The sequence below is a fragment of the Ciconia boyciana genome, chromosome 7 (genome assembly GCF_034638445.1).
Source record: "Ciconia boyciana chromosome 7, ASM3463844v1, whole genome shotgun sequence".
NCBI classification, from domain to species: domain Eukaryota; kingdom Metazoa; phylum Chordata; class Aves; order Ciconiiformes; family Ciconiidae; genus Ciconia; species Ciconia boyciana.
In genome coordinates, this window is record NC_132940.1 from 62,572,154 (window position 1) to 62,591,729 (window position 19,576).

General features: G+C 40.9%; 1 protein-coding gene across 1 annotated transcript in view; it reads right to left on the minus strand.

The window, feature by feature from the left end:
* Positions 1 to 19,576, minus strand: part of LOC140654303 (uncharacterized) — a 205,677-nt gene that overhangs the window by 83,502 nt on the left and 102,599 nt on the right. Inside the window, exon 5 of the mRNA XM_072867465.1 lies at positions 4,880 to 5,002. Within this exon, the coding sequence (XP_072723566.1) occupies positions 4,880 to 5,002 (123 nt within the window). The remainder of the gene's footprint in view (positions 1 to 4,879; positions 5,003 to 19,576) is intronic.

Genomic DNA, 19,576 nt, shown 5'->3' on the forward strand with positions numbered 1-19,576 from the left:
GGTCACACGATAGAGTTGTCCGTTCCCCTAATTCTCTGAGGTGGACATTAAGTGGGCACAATAATTCAGTTAGAAATAATTAGATAATTGTGATACAATTCCTGTAATTGGTTTTATTTCCATATCTCAAGACAAGGTCTTGAAATAGAGAAAGATGAATAAGGCTGGGTGGCTTCACCTCATCTAGGAGTGCCTTCACTCGATTGCTCTAAGATTTGAGTTCATGCGGAGTGGTACTTGTTGCACATGTGATCACAACTGGTATATTTTTCTTTTTATAAAATATAATTTATTTTCCTTATTATCTTTCTATTGAAGCGTTCCTGAAAATAACTAACTCTGTGTCATGGCATGCCATATTGTTATGAGTCACATGCAACTTTCTGAGACAAGACAATGCAAAAGCATCCTGAATTCCTCCAATAGACTAATTTCGCTTCTTCGATTAAAAAAACAATTAAAAAAAAAGTCCTTGGCATTTCCCTAGAGGTGCACGGTATTAAGTCCTTCAGTTTTTTCACGGGCCATAGCAAAAGCCTGGTGCATTGATTTGCTGGGCAAGGAAAAATGTTCAAATGCAGAATTAGCACAGAATTTGACAAGAATAAGTTACGACTGACGCCTCACACCTTGCAGACTAAATAAATGCTGAGGTCATTTTAAGAAACACTTTCTTTCTCTTAGAGGAATCCTTCAGTATTCCCTTTAGCCCAGCTATTAACGCTTCTGCGGCAACGGTGTTTGGAGAGCTCCCACCCGACTGGGGACGAGGCTAACTCAGTGGCTCCGGTGGCTATTACATTACCGGGGTAAGCAGCGGTGGCCTTGCAAAGTCACAGCCTGGCTCCGGAGGCAGCCGCTCCGCAAGTCCCTCCGGCAAAGGTCAGGAGATCTGCCGGGGCTCCAAGGTTTGACTGAAACCCCCGGGGACGGGGTTGCAGTGATTGCAATATTACTCTAATCACTAAAATAAAAGCTTCTTTTCATCAACAGCTAATCGTAGGACTTCATTTGTCTCTAAGTTCCTTCACTTGCCTTGGCAGATGAGAGCACAATAACATAAATAAGAAATGACAGTTTACCAAAGAAGGTTAACATAAGGTCACGACCTTTTTTAATTTGACTTCTGGAGCTTATTCATGCGTGAAAACGCACTTTTGTAGCTGTAGCCTGGGCATCCCTCACAGATCTGGACTTGTGCCAATAACTGAGTTTTAAAATGGTATTTCTGTTTGGAAAATACCATTTGGAAATATATCATTTTTGCTTTCTGCGATGCTTGAGTAGAATCGATTCGCATTAGTATAAAACATAAAATGAGAATATCCGTACGCCTCGCAGAGGATCACCTAAGAAGTCAGTGGTTCCTCTGCTTAACAAGTAAGGAGGTATCGCACAAAGGTAGAGCTGATTTGCGCACACGGACAGACACACACTCGCTTCCTCTCCCTTACTCAGACCAAGATACGGCTTTCTGAGCAAACCCACCCACGGACACTAAGCAGGCTGCCCCAGGAACACCGCACGCCGGTACAGATGCATAGGGCACAGAATCGGGCCGACAGTCATATACTAATAACTGTCAAATATTAATTTGTTGTATTATTTGTGCAGTGATTTCAATCCAAATCCCTTCTCATCATTAATTTCCATCAGACACATGAAGAGCGAGAGGTAAGCATGAGTTTTATGTCAAAACCTGTAATGCCTACGCGACTATCTGTCAGAAAATATTTCTCTGTCAGATAAGAAAACTGAAGTGCTGTCCATGAACACTGGAGAGTAAAATCTGCAGTACAACATGTAGATAATTAGTTTTGAAAGGCTAATCAGTTCACCGCTCTGGCTGGCATTTCTCTATAGATGCACGTGCCTTCACCTTACTACAACTCGCCTCTTGATGTAAGCATCCCTTAATGAAGTGAAGTAAGACCTCATAAAGTAATGAAGTAATAAAGGATGAAGTAATACCACATAACTGAATGATATCTCCTGCCATAAGAGCCCCCAGTTAGTTAGGAAAGACTCTTGCAGGCCTCGGAAGGAGTATGGAGTCCATACCGTGGGACGTCCCAGGCTGCGACGCTCCATCCCCTTCCCCACGTGGCTCCCACCAGCCGCAGAACCACCCGAGAAAGAGCAGGTTTAGTCAATGCTGATAGCAATAGCTTATTTTAAGATTATCTCGCCTATTTTATGCTGTTGTCTTGTTCATATTCATGGAGCCTTGTGTCTTGCAGACACTTTTGACATCCTAGAAGATAAAGATGCCGAGCATCCTCAGCTCATTCTAGCTGCGAAATTAGGCCTTTGGGTCTCCTAAAATTGCTCACAAAACCCCCAGCTATTATTGATCAAATCAGCAGTACACTTCATTATGTTGTTGGATTACTGAATTTTTATCCACTTTCCCTTCCTTAGCATTAAACAGCTAGAAATGGCTAAAACTATTTTTTTTAAAAATACAGTTATTTCCTGACATCTTTCCTCTTTGTCAGAAGGATGCTCTATTTTGTCTCTGAATAACAAGATCAATCCTTGCACTAATAAAGACTTACTGAATAAAATCCGTACTACTTCCATGGTGCTTTTCTAACGATACACCTTATTTGTACCTTGGCTTATAAAAAAAACCTGTACACCAATTGATCATTTCAGTCACCGGTGAAATAAAACCAACCATGAGACGGATAATGGGAGCAGAACAATAGTACACATCTATTTAATGCTCGAGTTTAGACTAAGGGGTAACATAAAGCACAACGATGCCATAAAGAAAGAACATAACTACCCAGAACAACTTACTTACTCTTGCCTTACTCCTCCAAAAACGCTGGCTAACCTGAATGAGAAGCTGTTTTACTCTCATCTGCAAAATGACCCCTTTGAGCAACACAGAGGCATCAATAAAACACCAATTCAGTGTCACATCCTAAAGACCAGCACCTTCCAGCAGCACACGCAGTTTTGTTTGGAAGCTCTCTTTTCCCATAAGTAGGAATCAACCACTAAGTTACTTATATTGTCATATCTGATGGCTAGAATTTGGCTGAAGAAGCCGTCTTGCAAGTCAGTATAGCTATATGCTCGTCGTCATTATCATCTCCACAAAAGTTCGGGTGTAATTAGCGTCACTGCTACGTTCACTTTGTTCTATGACTTGAGCATATCCAGTTTATTGTACGTTTCCATTTTTGCCTGAAGATTTCAAAAAGCGGCTTCAAAATGGCTAATAATATATTCTCCTATAATTCCTGGTTAGATAATAGAAGAATAAATTTCTTAAGCTCTGTTTGAGTTTTTAAAGAATGTCAAAATACTAGAATTTAAAGCATATTTTAAAAATAGCAGAACTGTGCAGAAGGAACACTAATTTAGCTAACTTATTAACACAAAACTGTTTTAATGGAAACAGGACTCTTGCATGCTAAGCAACTTAGAATTACAATCAGTAGGACCCCTGCTTTCAAAAACTTAAGTTTTCGAAAAACTTTTAGACAGATCTGAAAGCAGTAAGTAGTCATCAACATACAGCCTTCTACACTCGTTCACGGGCATATTACCAACTAAGCCCCAAAAGAGGAAAGAGAAGACTGAGGTGAAGTAGCAGGAATCTGTGAATCATGCATAGTATTTCTGCCTTCAGCTCTCAAAAGGCCAAAATGAAAGCGTGGAGGACCATACTGAAAAACTTCAATCAAAACAAAATAACCATCTACTGCTTATTTACACTGTCAAGCTGGATATCAAATGATAGCTTGCTGTGGAAAATAATTCTACAACCTTCTAGTGGAAAAAGGAGTGCAGCCAAATAAATTATAAACTTAGGACTAAGAATGTGGCTAAGAAATACATTGCTTTGTACAGACCTTAAGAAAGGAGTTGAAGGACAACAGCAAAATGAAATCCTGGAAGAAAGGAATTTGTGAGACACTACACAACAGGAAGAGGGTTTCTTGTGAAAAGATGATAATACAGTTCACGAAAACCTACCTAGCACCTTTCATCTTGAGATAATCAAAAAACATAAACGAGACACTTACTGCAGCAATGAAATGCAATCGAGGGTGCAATCCAGGCACCCAGCCAGCGCACCCGAGACCATATGGCAGCGAACATTCATTACTTGTGTTAGAGGAGAGCTCAAGAAGAAGGAACTGCTCTGGCCTGCGATACAGTACACCTTGGCTACTGTACGCCTCATCTCCTCTACCTTTTGCATCTGATGATGCAAAAAATGTAATGACTGTAGGTCAACAGATCAGACGGGCTTGTTTACACCCACTCTGTGCTTACCAGCGCATCTTTAAGGAGTCTAACCATAATTCATTATGTGCTCTAACACAAGCTTATGTGATGTTTTGCTTCTACACAAAGTCAAGCTTTTGCATAAGAACAAATTTTACCCCATAATGCACTACCTAGACTTTTATTTCCCTTAGGAAGAAGACAAATGGGTTTACGTAGCATGTGGTTTAAAATCCTTTTTTATTCCGTAAATCTCTAGCTGTGGAATTGTGATTGAAAGGCAAAAATGTATGGGTATTTTCTGATAAGAACCATTTTGTTTTAGAGACAGACGAAATGTTATCAAACATCCCCACTTTCTTCAGGTTTTTAAATTGATGATGGAAATTCCATAATCAGAACATGGCACAGCCAATCCAGGTTAAGTGGTAACATTTTTTTCAGAAAAAGAAACCCTTTGAAGTGTTCTTACAGTTACATCTTCATAATCCAGACATGAGAAGATCTGCACTCTTGACAACTCTGAGTATATGCTCTTCAGCTGGCTCCAGATAAAAGCTAACATTTCCTTTTCCTTTCCAATGCCTTCTCTGATTTCTTAATAGCAGTGGGACACTGTACAAAACATTACCTCCACACGATTTTCCATCTTCCTCTAGTTTCTGGCCAGCTGGACATTTGCAGTGGTAGCTGCCGATGGTATTACAGCACCGGTCGTGACAGCCACCATTCTCAGTGGTGCACTCATTTATGTCTGTCGGAAGAAAGTATACGGCAATCAGTCAAGAGTGGGCATTGACCACGTTACCTGGTTATTTGAGGACGATCGCGTATGATTCTGATGTGACAAAGTGAGAAAGTCATTGAGACGTACAGCTAAGGACCCTGGAGGCAACCACAGAGCAGTGACTCCCAGCTATGTTGCCGTGCCCCCCAACTCAACCAAGAGGTGCAACGGTGGGATTTTTCCTCCCCAACTTCTGCGCAAGGTAAGCTGCAGAGTCCACCAGCGGCAGGCTGTAGCCATCTCGCCAGCTTCCCACTTCTGTGCAACAAGATCAGGAACAATCGTTATCCTGTCATTTCCACCGGCTCATTTGTGCGTTAGGTTGCTTCTAGAAGTCACGGCAGAGATGAAAAACCTCTGGAAGATGTCAATCAGTTAAGGTCCTTCTTTCCTTTGGATATGTGTGCACTAATATCTATATACCTTACATATTCACCCCATCAAGTTTGTGCTTGCCTGCCTGATTTTGAATAGGAAAAATTAGATCTTTACACATAAATGAAGAACATTAAAGAACCACATAAATAAGTAAGTAAATAGGCTAGCCAATGGCAGAGAAAAATCAATAGTGAACACATTTTCTTTTTAACCCGTGTACTTATATATCCTGCATAAGAATTTCTGAAGAAATGTGACAGAAATCATCAGGCCAATCAATGCTGCTCTGCTGAACAGGACCAGAGACAACAGATGGTATGGAAGTATTTCCAAACTAGAAAATTTGTCAAATGGGATAGTAAATACAACAAAACCAGCAGGTACTTGCTGCACTGATTTCACGTATTCTGGAAGGCATACTTGTGCAATGCTTTTTTGCTTGCTTTGCTCTCTCTGAAGTGTTGATCTCACACAGCCACATAATTCATCAGTGCAGGGGTAAGCAGGGACAGCAACGAACCTGCCTAAGAATAACAGGTTGTGGGTGTCATCTTCCCCATTTTTTGACAAATGTCTTGAACTGGCTTGGTGGCAGAGCAGACCTCCTCGGCGTGTTGGTGAGGGGAAAGCCAGGGCTCAGGGGACACACCACGTTCTCAAAGCCTGGCATGAGGACGCAGGTGACAGATCTCACATCCACGAGCCTTTGGCACTGGTAGAGATCACGCGTTACTTTCAGGCTAGAGAGCAAGAAAAGCAGGAGGAGGAAGATAAAGGAACAGAGGATAAGCACCAGCACGACTGTAAAAATTGCAGGCAGTGACTTTGTATTGGCGGCACTCTGCATCTCCAGTGGGGAAATGCGGCTTTTTAAAAAACTTCTAATTGGACTCTGGTCAAAAAAACTACAAAGTGCTATAAAGACAAATCAAAAAAAGAAAGAATTTCACATTCATGCACGATGAGAGCCTTCCAACTGCAATCCCTTAGCTGATACAGTCTAAGATTTACCAAGGTTTGTTAGTTCTTTGATGAGCTTGAGCTTAACTTTACTAGCTCATTTCTGATCCTGGCTAAAAACCAGAGGTTAAAAGAAATTTTTGGGGAGGTTTCAGACTATTAAAAAGCTAAAAGAAAAGTGTATCATGAAACACCAACATTTACTAAAGTGCAGCTGAAGAGGCACAAACTCACTAAAAGCATCCCATTTCTCTGTGGCTCTAAATTCAGTGTAATGACCGACATAACAAAACTTCCTTTGTCCTCAGTGATACTGAAAAACACTGGCAAGCTATATAAAAAACAAATTCAGTTATCTCAGAGCTACACAACAAACCAAATCCTAGCTCGCGTGAAGTCAAGGCTCTTCTGATTTCATGGGAAAACAATTTAGACAGAAACTTTTCCAAAGAAAAACATCCCCCACCCCGCTCCAAAATGCAAAAAAAAATCGTACCAAAATAAGACATGCGTCTGTTCGCTTCTCTTCAGCAAGAGACGGAGAGAACATATGACAAGCGACAGATTTTAGACATATTCCTCAAAGCGCTGGAAGAAGGCACGCTAGCGCTGAGCATCGTGCAGAAGATCGACAAAACAGGCATGTTCCAAATGATTTACTCCCTCTAACTAGCAGACATCTTGATGTGCCTTGTGGTAATAAACAGTAATGAGCCACATAATAACCCTGCTCCACAGCTTCGACTGCTATTTATACTAACAGTATTGAAAACTAATAAAATCTCTTGCTCTTTTTATTTTTTAAACAAAATAATGGGAAGAACTACTTTATTCTTCTACACTGCGTTTGGTACCTACAATGCTACATGACCTCCTAGCATAAAATATTGACTAAGTGATGTGGTCTACGATATACAGCCCAATTTATTAACACCCGTGTCTGTATTTTGAACCAAAACATTGGAAGAAAACCTTTCTAGCTGAGGAGCTAATCATTATCCTCTTGATTTCACTAGGGTATAATACATTCGGAAGCGTATAGTGCTATTGCATACTAATGTATAGAATGTTTTTCCTTTTGATTGCAGTGTGTTTCTATTAGCAATCAGAAATCTTTTTCTTTCTTGTTCAGCACAGAATACAGTGGTCCACCTATGAATTTTGCCCCCCCAAAAGTATTGGTGCTATATGACAGATAACCTCATCTTCTTCCAACTCTCTGTCATCTTAATGCTCTGTCCAGGATTTCCTTGTCCCTGCCTTAAGACTTGCTTTCATCCTTTGATGAAATGTTTTCATCCATTTCTTTGCTGCTTCTTACACCAGAAATCCACTGCTTTTTCTATTACATGCAGAAAACCTGACTTTTCGTCCACATTTCTCTTTAAAACAAATACCTTATTTAAAGCTAATCAGCATAACTCCTATTAAATTATCGTTTATTTTAAGACACCAAATTAAGCATTTTGATACAGCTTTATCCTATTACCCAGCGCTCACATTTGAAGGCGTACCCTCCCTAGGTATAAACCGCACTAGTTTTAACCTTAGCGTTACGGAAATTTGCTCTCTAAGCATCTGCGTCCTTCGCTGTACCGTCTCCTGTACAAGACCTTCTCCATTGCCTGTACCCGGCCAAGCTGTTTTGTACAACCCAGTAAGGTCGGTCAGATGTTGCCTCAGCCCAAAAAGCACAAAAATAGATGATCTGAATGTGAAGTAATAAAGAATGTGGTTTACATTTGTAAAAAGATGGTTCACGTGGCTCTTAAAAGCTGCAATCAGCTGTTCTCTATTCCTAAAACACAGAGGAGTCAGAATTTTAAAATCCAATTACAGATTTGCCACTGTAAAAAAGAGGAAAAAAAAACCCAGAACAAAAACAATTCTGTCAAATGATAAACTTCTGTCTGCTTTCCATATTCAATGTCATTCAAGGTTGCAAATATATTTGCCCTTTGAATAGCAAGAAAAATGACAGAAAATTTCTGACATGTAACAAGTCTGCCAGGTTAGGTCTGACAAAAGTTCAATGTTATCAAGACTATCAATCCATCTGTAATGACATGCTGTAGGAGCTTCAAAAAAATAAATGTGATGTTTGCTACTGCAATGCTTCACATTTATTTATAGAGCCAATGGTGCAACACAAAAATATTATCCATGGAACGTACGCTGTGTGAGCTTTCAATCCTGCCATGTGGAGTCTTAAGGAAAAAAAAACTGGAAAAAACCCCTCATCTAGATTAACTTGATATTAACTTTATATATGATGTCTACCACGCGTGCGGAAAAAAAATCCACAGCGTATTTTAAATCCACTAGTATTCAAAAATGTGGATTGTAGACATGTGCCTATGTCCCGCATTCCCTGTACATGTGGTATTACAGAACTGCACTAGGTGAAAAGGTATTCTTTTATCTAAAAATCTCGTCAAATATTTGATATGCAAGGCAGCATGCTTTCTTTTCATGAAACGGACCACCTTTGCCCAATTAAATATGCTTAGGAGCTATATGCTAAATGAAGAAGGACTGATTCCAGTCCCTTTACTTCTGGGTTCTTGTTCAATGCGACTCACTCCCTGCCTGAAAATATCACACCGCAGAGCGAGTCAGAGGCATCCCCGCCTCCACGGCAAACAACCCTTCACCAAGTTTTTATGCAAGCCTAGGTGATTTCAGATTTCCTACACATAAGTGAAAACTTTCTATAAAAGCAGACACTGGACAAAGTGTTTTTCATTGGTAAATCCAATTTTAAACCTAACGGAAGTGACCTGCACTATTACTAGCTCTCAAATGTAGCGAGCAGATGAAGAAAGAAAAAAAAAATTCGTTTTCTGCTGGAAAGCAGAAATACATTAGGGGAGAAGTCTCCTCTACACACCTCTACGCTGAGCTATTGGCGAGGGCTGCAGCTCTGCGGGTCCTCTGCATGGAGCTGGAGTCAGCATCTTTACAAACCGGCAAGGGACGAAGCCGGCCCCGAGTGCAGGACTGGACAGACGGGGTGCAGGGGAAAGCATCTGCCCCGAGCAGGAACCACCCTGCAAAAAGAGGCTGTTCTGCAGCAGGAAAACAACAGACTGAGGCACCATTTAATTCTGGCAATGATTTGCATGTTTAGATCTATGGGACACACCAGCTAACCCACTGCCTACAGGTTAAAGTATTTTTAAGTCTATTTTACCCGTGTAACAAGTTTATGCAGTAGGTAGCAATATAAAAATTCATTTTTAAAATACCAAAGAGGATCTCATAGTTGCAGCCCACTGTTTAAAACCTGTTTTCCAGCGTTTCTATATTTATCAGCTGTAGGTGAGCAACAACTTTATTTATTTAATGCAACCACATGCAAACTTGCCGTTTCAGTGACCAGCCTTTGGGGCTAACCTGTGCTCTGACCCGTAAGCCGCTGACTTCAGTGCATGTCAGAGCTCGCTGGGCTTGTAATAAATCACTGAAGGGGAATAAAATCTGTAAAATCATTCACATTGTTATTGCAATACCACATGAACAAAGCCCACCATCACAGAGAGGCGAGGTTCTTTTGATTAGTTTAAAAGCGTCAGGCTAACACACCGGGCTTCAATTAGGGGTCAAAGGAACGAGAATATATTTATTTAGGAGGAAGACAGCAGTTCACTAATAACACTTCTTCCCAGTTGGGATTTTCTCCTGAAGACTATGATGAAGAGGGTCTGATCTCAGGAATCTAAATGTTAAATACCTTTATCTAAGAAACAGGTTTGGTTACTCTCTCTAACAGGCACTGGCAGCTTATATTGACTTTAATAGCAATTTAGAGATGCAAATTCCTAACTCAGAAAACCTAACTCGTATACTTTCAGGTACAAACCCCTCATAATGGTTAGAATCAAAGCCTAAATATACTTTATAATGTGTAACCTAAATGCACCTATATGTGTACCTTAATATATCTGAGTGCCTGGTACATGCAAAAACGACTATATATGTAACTGTATTACAATTTGCTTTTATAAGGAGGTGTTATAGGCAAGTGTCTGCGAATCATAATGCACACTTGACAACTTCTCATTTATAGAGCTAAATAATTTGATTCAATTTTTAAAAAGTGCTAAAGATCCAGCAAATAGGTAGCTCCTTAACTTACAGTTTTAGACACTGTTTTTTAAAATTATGGCCCAGATGGTCTGCAACCAAAACCATATGTCTAAAAAATCCTGAAACCTGAGAAAGTTGATTTGAACTTTAAAGGCCGCTCACTGCTATGACGCAATGTAGTTCACGCCAATGCGTATGCACATACATCATGGCAACGCTACACGTAAATATAACGTAATGAGCAAATATATTGGACGGGCTGGTAAGCACAATGCTCACACCCCAGAGACTGCATTTGTCTTTTTCTTTGTTTTGTGCAAGAGCTTTGTAAGAGTTGTCTTTGAACAGTAATTGTCTCTAAAACATAAATTACATCCATCACTTCCAGCGCTCACCATAAATTATCTGCCTGAATAGAAAACAAAGCTGCGCATTCTGATAGTCAAGCACAGCCCTACACGTGTATTGATTAAGCACTCTTAATGCTTTATTAGGTTTTCTTCCTCCCCAAAGTCAATAACAGGATGAATATTTCTTCTTGTGCTGTTATGAAGTATCGTAAATCTGAGCTGTTATTAACAAGCATCTGATTAGCGGAGCAAACTTATCTGAGAGTTTGGCACAGACTCTTTGCGTGTGAACTCCCAGAAAACACCCATCATTGCCACTGTCTCCACTGGCAGCCGTAGTACTTGTGCTTTAACGAGTTATCACCTCCTCTTTTTCATTTTTTTTCTTTTTTTAAAAAAGAAATTACTGCTGCACTCATTCCTCTTTATCCCCGTGCCACATTCATATACGCAGAGAATGTCAGTCACGTAACGAACGCGTGCATGGCCCGCGTTCCCCAGGGATGTGGGTCTCTGCCATAGTTTGCTTTCTTTTGTTACTGGGGCACTAAAAAATTCCATTTCATGAAACTTAGATGCAAAACCAAAATCAAACAAAGCCCCTTTTTAAATGTACTTCGCTAATATTAATTTTTCCTTATTAAAATTATCATTTGAAGGAAAAAACCAAAGAGATTCATCAATCATTTGCACTTGCTCACATTACGAATAACTCCTTTGAAGTCAGAATAAAACTCTGTAGAGTGAAAAAACAGGCTCAAAGTTTAAATAAGTGAAACAACAAGCTCTGAAAACCCAAGATGCTGGCAAGCACTGCTGTGTTAGACTAGACCTGTAGTTAATCTCGTGCAATAGCAGGGAGCGTTCAGTGCCCCGCTGCAGGTACAGAGATGGCCTGTTCCACCCCAAGCTCTCCTCTTCCTCCTCTCCGCTAACTAAAAACTAGACTCACTTCTGAAAATTGGCATTTAAAAATCCTTTAAAAATCTCTGTCACTGTTATGGTAGTCCTCCGTAACCACATACATGGCTGCTCTCTCTTTTGTTTTTCTTCTTTTCGTTCCTAATGTCCTGAGCATCAATGACATTTTGCAGCAATGACTTCCAAAACCAAACTGTTATGTGAAAAAATACCAGCTTTGATTTTTTTTTATCCCTCTTTAAAATTCTCTATCAAGCAGGAACAACTATTTCCTAAAAGTGAAATGCAGGACCTAAATCATGCACAAAGTTTTCCTTTCTACACCGACTAGAGTAACTAAAACGAGGGGGGGGGTGGCGGGGAATCTATCACAGCACAATGAAATCCTGTAATAGTACTCATTTTTAAAATACATTTTCCCAGACAAGGTATGAATAATGCAACTGAACATCCCAGAACATCTGAATTAAGCTAATTGGCAATGATTGGAGATGATTGTGGAGTACGGCTGGAACTATGATTACAAACAGAGCTTATGCATCCAGCCCAAACCTCAAGTACCGTTGCTGCAATTAAAGATATTTTATCAAATTAGATAAGTGTTTGCCTTTGCCTGCTACGATGGTTATGAGCAAAACATAAAAGAAAGCATCGTTTGCTCTACTGCAACTTTCCTTACATCAGAGCTCTGCTGAGATGGATTTCTTTCTGCTTCGGCTTTTTATGCCACAAAATGGAGCCTTTTTAGAAAGAATTCAGGACTCTCTGCAGTGACATCCTTAAAAGCCCTTGCTTTTGTCTAAAGTGCTTTTGCCTTAAAAATGCATTCTCTTTGGGGTATATCTAACCTACAGTACCAACAAGTGCTGGTTATGCACACAAAAACAGAAGAAAAGACATCGAACTTTGAAAGTTTGATTTCACAACATAAGCCCTTACATATTTTGCAGGCAGGTAAGCATTCTTTAAAAATCGTTTCCAAAGCTGTGCTTATTAGCAAGACTTCAGGACTCCTAGCAACTGGATTTCTTTTATGCTTTGAGTGCTAAATCCCAAGCATGAACTGCAAGCACAAGCCGGGCGGTCGACTCCTGCCGAGCCAAGTCCTGGTGCCTAAAGGGGAGTTTGCAAAGTACACCTTGAACCCGGGACAGGCTTGCAGCTTGCTGCCTTCTGCTTTCCTGGGTAAGAAAATCAGTAGAAGATAGCAGCCATTTGGTCACAAGCTAAGGCTCTTTCCCAGTATTTTCTATTATTCCCAACAAGATGTGCGACTTCCTTCTCCTGCTCCTGTATCTCAAGAAAATTTACATGCAGAACTTCTGCCTTTCCTCCAGCTTGCCATGATCTCCTATAAATCAGGTCATCAGAACTGAATTGAAAAAGGGTATAGAAAAAACAGGTATGCTAGGTCATTTCTAAAAGCTTAGCATTTACAGTCATTAAGTTTTATAAATCTCCATAAGAACTAGTTGCTTCCACATTTTAAAAAAATCCAGGCTATGCAAAATTATGGAGGTTCTCAGGCCAAGATAGCTGGAGAGGGAGAGCCTGTATATACGTGTAAATAACCCACAGGTACCCACGGGTTAGCTAGTGCCAGCATCTTCAGGACCAAACACAGGCTCAGAGACATACAGCACTGACATCAAAAGAGCACAGCAAGGAAAGGAAGGCGGCAGTTCGTGCATTCTGCTCAACCTGTATTTTTAAGAGATTTAAGATGTCACCTCCTACGAAGAGCACTGCAATAGTCCAACACATAAATAACAAAAGCAGAGATAAAGACAGAGCTGTACGTTGTTGATGCCTTTCAGACTCACCAGGATAAAAGGTGAACGAATAATTTCAAATGGAAATAAATATGCTTGCTCCAGGTAAAACCTGTAATGATGGGTCAGATTCTACCAATTCAGTGGAGGCATTACTTTGGTACCCATGCGCAACGTGGGATGTTTAAAATCTCTGCTATACTATTACTTGAAAATCTATATATAGCAGCAATTTGAGTCTGTGGCAGCAGGAGTCGGAGCAGGGCGAGCTCCAGGCAGCAGGGTGCAGGAACAGGGAACTGGGCGCTACAGGAACGGCTTATTCGGAAATTGGCTTCCAAACATTCATGTAAAGGAACTCAAATCATAGTTTTAGCTTCTAGTTGCAGAACAGGCAACAAAGTACTATTATAAGCGTAGAATAAAGTAAGTTTTTATTCTAGCTTTGTCTCTTTCTCTGTCTTTATTCTGTACTCAGAAAAAGAACTGATCGATCTAACCAAGTGTACAGCTTCTTTTCTCCAAGCCTTTAAAATAAATGTCTCAAACCCAGAAGTGTCCTCGCTTCCACTGCAACGCTATGGAAAAGGGACACTTGCTGCACTCCACAGTAAATTTGGGTACTTCAGTTCACGCTGGGGCAGGCTCTCACCTGGTACGAAACACGATCTGACGTCGTGCCAGCAGCGCGGCCAGAACCGTAGGTGCAAAGCGATGGGCGCTGCCGCAGGAGGAACCCCCGGCAGAGAGCGTGCCCAAGCACACCGCCTGCCTGCAGCCCCCGTTACGGGACCGAAGCCGTGAGTCCAGAAGTTGCCGCTTAACATACAAACAGGCGGATTACTACAATAGTACAGTCGGAGCAAGCTAAATTAAGGAGCTTAAATTTCAGGGCACTCCTATGGTAATAAGCCAGTTCCTTGCGAACTATTCTTTTTCATAATACAATTAACCCCAGGACTAAGCATGTGAGCAAGTTAGTTCGTTTTTCACATGAATAATGAAATATTTTTTCTTTTTTTTTTTCCAAAACCATTATGAACTGAAATGAATGTAGAAGATTTCTCAGCAGAGAAAAGATGATGCGTGCCCAGCTTTTGGTTTAGAAGTGGGATTCATTATTGAGATTTAAGTGGAAGCTCCTATTTTCTTTTCTTATTTTTCTTAATAGTTGTCCTTGCCAGTCAATGTCAATCACCAGCAGAACAGACTCTACTCATCATCAGATACAGCCTGGGATTAGATCAAACAGCAATGAACGGCACACCTCCACTACTGACTTAAATGGGTTAAATATTTCTTTCTTCCTATGTATTCCTGAATATTCTCTCCCATCTTTTGCTTTTCATTTCTAGAAGATCTTCCTAACAGTTATGTGGGCAGAATTACTCACTGCCTTGATAAAAATCCTGCGCTAACTATAGTTGTAAAGTCATCTCACTTTCTACTACAGAAAATAACTCTTCTGTAATCATTCCCTGCATGGCTGAAACACAACGATACAACCAGGTCACTCGTTTAGAAGAGACGTAAATGAGAACTCGTTATTTGCTTTACACAGACATACGCCGTTACCACTAGCTGCACTCAGTCACTGTGCCGTCTAGTAACTGATCTTGCGTGTCAAGGGCGAAGGAACCCATGGAAAAAAAAGATGATTAAATCTTCATCAGTTTAATTTGTAAAGAAACCCAAGGGAAGTCATTATTCCCAGGGACTTCATTGCCTAATTTGTCTTCTGAATTCTTCTAACTTCTCGGACACCGATGGGTGCTTGTTAACCATTGCTTGTTGTGACCGCGGGGCAGGTTGGCCAAGGAGCGCAGCGCGCAATAGCCGAGGCGCACAAAGAGCAGCGTTGTCCAGTGCCGAGCACCTCGACGGAAGGGAGCCGCTGGGTGCTTCAGAAAGGCAGCTATTTCATTTAGTGCTAAACGGGAGTGAAATATTTCAGAGAGGTCTGGATCCTTCTCACCATAAACGGCAGTGAGGTGAGCAGCCTTTAACTGGAAGGAAACTCCCGGTAAGGAATTCAAGCAGGACACTTAAACTTGGCTACGGAGTTATATCAAGCTTGAAAAAAAGAGGTGTACAAACCATTAACTGGAATACAGTTTGTACCAGTGACAAGCTCGAAGCAAAGGATGGAAGAAATAGGATTTTCTTTTTCCAGTTAAATTAACACTGAGTAGCTGAGAACAGCTGTGATTTCTCAGGGCTTTTCCTAGCACGACAGCCCAGAGGTCTCCTTTAAAACAAATAAATCAGGCTCAGCGTGATGGCGTAAGGCAGACACTCTGCAGAAGGAACAATTTGGCAGAAAGTTACCTCAGCCTGACACTGGCATTTGAACCTGGGACCTTCACCGCTCCTGCAAGCACATGTGTTCACCACGTGCAGCGGCGGTCGTTAGCAGAGGTAGCAGACTTAGTTTTACAGCCTGGGAGTTCTGGTTATAAAAATATGTGATCTCAAGGTTTTTAAAGCATCAAATGTCAAAGGTGATCACAGGCAGAAATTAGAGGGCTAAAACTGCTAATCCTGCATTGCTAAAACTGATTCCTACCAGAGTCAGAAAGAGCCAGTTTTATGTAACCCAAGCTTTACACTCTGGTTCCCAGTACAAGCTAAATTTGCCTTTTAAATCTACCTGGATGTCAGGCAGCTGGTTTTGATGGAGAGTCATACCAAATTTTTTCAGAGGGTATAACCAAAAAGAAATTTGCATTTGTGTTTTCAGCAAGGCATCAGTGAGATGGTGTAGATAGTTTAAAACTTCAAAGTTACTACATCAGGTGGTCTTCTCAAACATGATCATTTTACACTTTAAAACATACGTTCCTCTACCTCGCTCCCTGCAAACAGCAGACATTTTTTATGTTCCTCACTATTAACAAAGGGTATACCATTGTAAAATCTTAAATAACAGCATACTCCTATAAAATTGTTGGGTTTAGGATAACCAACTAGATTTTTTTGAGCAGCAGTAAGGTCAAAGTATTAAAGTTAATACTCTTAAAGAGAACAAGTAATAGAAATAAATTTAAAGTTCTTAAGATCTATAGTAGATGTTCAATAAATTAAAAACAGACATCAAAGGGCAAACACTGTTAGGAGCAGAAAAATCCAAACATGGCCATACAGGCTGTGCGGAAATAAAGACGTATCCACCCGGCACTTGTGTGCAGCACACGTAACTTTAGGCAAAGACAAGTATATTCCACAGACACGTGCATTGTTTGGAGTCCGAGCCCTGCTTTCAGAAGAGTGAGGAAATAAATCAATAAATATGTTTACCTTGATCTTTAGCTCACTCTTACAGACCACTCAGAGCATCTAATTTAACCAAACCTCTTCAAACCAAACGCTGCCGGCTCTTCAGCATGTGAAAAACAGTTGTATGACGTACGTCAGAAGAATCCAAGGCTGAACAGCCTGGCCTGAACTTAGTCCAGACTGGACTGAGCACTGTTTAAAACTAAGACCTTTCTTGCTATATGCCTACCTCCCTCCTAAGCCCGAGCATCTATGCAGGACAGCGGCAGTGCCGGGGCCATAGGTCAATGCCAGTTCACAGCTCAGGTTTTCACATTTGGAATTTCACCCTTCGGTTCCAATCAAAAAATAAATTCCTCACATCCAACCCAGTGTAATTACTTTTCTGCATGGAAGAGACAGCCAAATTCATTCTGACGCACAAAAGGAAAGTGTGATATATGAGCAAAGTACATGTAGTATAATGTTATGGATGGTTCTGAAAATCTAGCCAGAAACATACGTCGTTCCTAACATCATCGCTGTTGCCAACAGTTACCACCTAATGTTGTCTGAGCGACTGCAGTGATTTCATGTTCGAGGAAAAGGCAAAGACTCTGGTATCTCAGATACCACGCTGCTGGCACTGATGGCAGCGGTGAATTTTTAACAACTGGAGAAGATTCCTAGAGAAGGCAGCGATCATCTTCATCACATGGCACGCGTTAAAAACCAACACACCGCCCCAAAATCCTGAAAGTTGGCCGTGGAGCTTTCTGGGGAAGGAACTGATGCAGCGAGGCCATCAAGCTGATCTTCAATCACAGGATACCTAAGCTGTGAATTTTACTTTTCCTACGTACGCTGTACCAATTCCTTGGCCCACCTAGAAGCTTAAAAGGCTTAAGTCTACTAAACACTTATTATACCTGTTCTCCAGGGTATCCCACAGTGTGAGCACTAACAAACTGTGAAAAGAACTGATAACACGTGAATACTTCTGTACTTTTCATTTTTTTTTAAATGTGGGAAAGGTGTGAACGGTGACCAACACATGTAACGCTAAAACCTGGTTACTACACCACTAGAGCAAAAGACCACAGGTTCAAAGATCAGAGAGGAGGAAATTAATAGTTTAACTAAATAGGCAATCTTCTATATAACATAAAGCTAAGAAGGATTATTTGGGAGTTTTAGACAACCCAAAATTATTAATGGAAATTATTTTAGCAACTGGTCTTTTTACCTAGTAGCCAACCATGGTGCTAGTATAGCCCACAGTTCACCTTCCCAGTGGATGTTGCAGTTTTTAATGAAATATTCTGTGGTGACAACAGGTGAGGCACAGCCCGGCCCTGTGTACACCTCTGCTGGCCCCGTCCTGGCTGCGGGCAGGATCAGGTCGGCCGTCCCCATCGCGTTGCAGTCACCAGGTCCAGGTGATGCTCTCGGTCTTTGCAGCAGTGTGGACGAGCGGTCAGCTTCTGCTGAGGAGGGCGAGAGGACAGCCGCAGCCCCGGGAGGAGAGACGGCAGGAAAGACAGCCAAGCAGAGATGAGCTCAGAGGGAATTTGGCTCATTTTTGGTCACTTCTGTCCTCCGCGCTAAACACTGCTGTGTAGCTCCCTGCAGCTGGATCGGCGGTATTCCAGAAACCTGAATAAGTCTGTCTACGTACGACTCGAGAGGAGCTTTGCAACGCTTCTGGATGAAAAGCCGTACTTAAAAGATACCTGTGCCTGACCTAATATGAAAACATTAACGCTCAGAGGCAGCCCTGCCTCTTCTGACGTGCATGGTCCAAAAAGACTCAGTAGGAAAAGTCACAAAAATAGATGTTAACAAACATGCTTAACAGAAGATACCTTTAATGAATGCTGTGGTATTGTTGAAAATAATTTCATACTTCAAACGATGAAAAAAATGAGAAGACAAAAAAAGCCCAAATCTGTATGTAAGAACTGCACTGAGAACAGCAGCTTAAAACAGCAAACCAGGGGTAGATGTGGCACGAAGGAGACAGCGCGGTGGGACATGGCTCTTTTTCCTCTTTTTTGCTGTTTTTGGGTTTTTTTTTTTCCTTTTTTAAGGGATCATTTTCTGAAATCCCTCTTGTGCATCAGTGTCAGAGCAGGGACCGAGAGAGCGCATTTCTAGGAAGAAATCAGTTGGTTTGGGAGAAGATCAACAATTCTTGTGAGGCCAAGATTTAGGCTGTGTTTTTAACCGGTCTCCTAAGCCTGCGACCCGGAGAGGTAACATTCCTCACACTTAACATACAATAATCTTCCACACCCTCAAGTAAAAGTTCTTCACAAAGTGCAAAATACTTTTATGTAATTTTGACCTTATTCCTTCCTTTTCCCCCATCTCAGCATTCATACACTTTTGATTAAATTACGAACTGTCTGACTATAGTTTTGTGGGGTTTTCCCCTCAACTGCTAAAGTATAATTATAAGATGGGGGAAATAAAATTACAAATTCAACCAAGGTCATTAATGTACAAAATGCAAATTGTCTCCCATTTGTCAAAGACCCTGGGGAAGTCTAGAGATAATTGAAATGATAGATGAACAGAGGAGACTAACTGCTAATGGTCTGTATATCAATGAATCAATGTCATATTTATGAAGGGCTTTGGGAAATTATTTTAAATACTTCGTCTATAGCTGAAGTTTAGCCTACTTTTTCTTTTTAATGCTGAAAAATTAATGATAAAGTTCAGTTTATAGTTACGCAAGTGTAAACGTGCAGTAATTTAAGCTCAGTAGGAAGGTATTGAAAAAACTACTCATGCTTGTGCCGGAAATGACC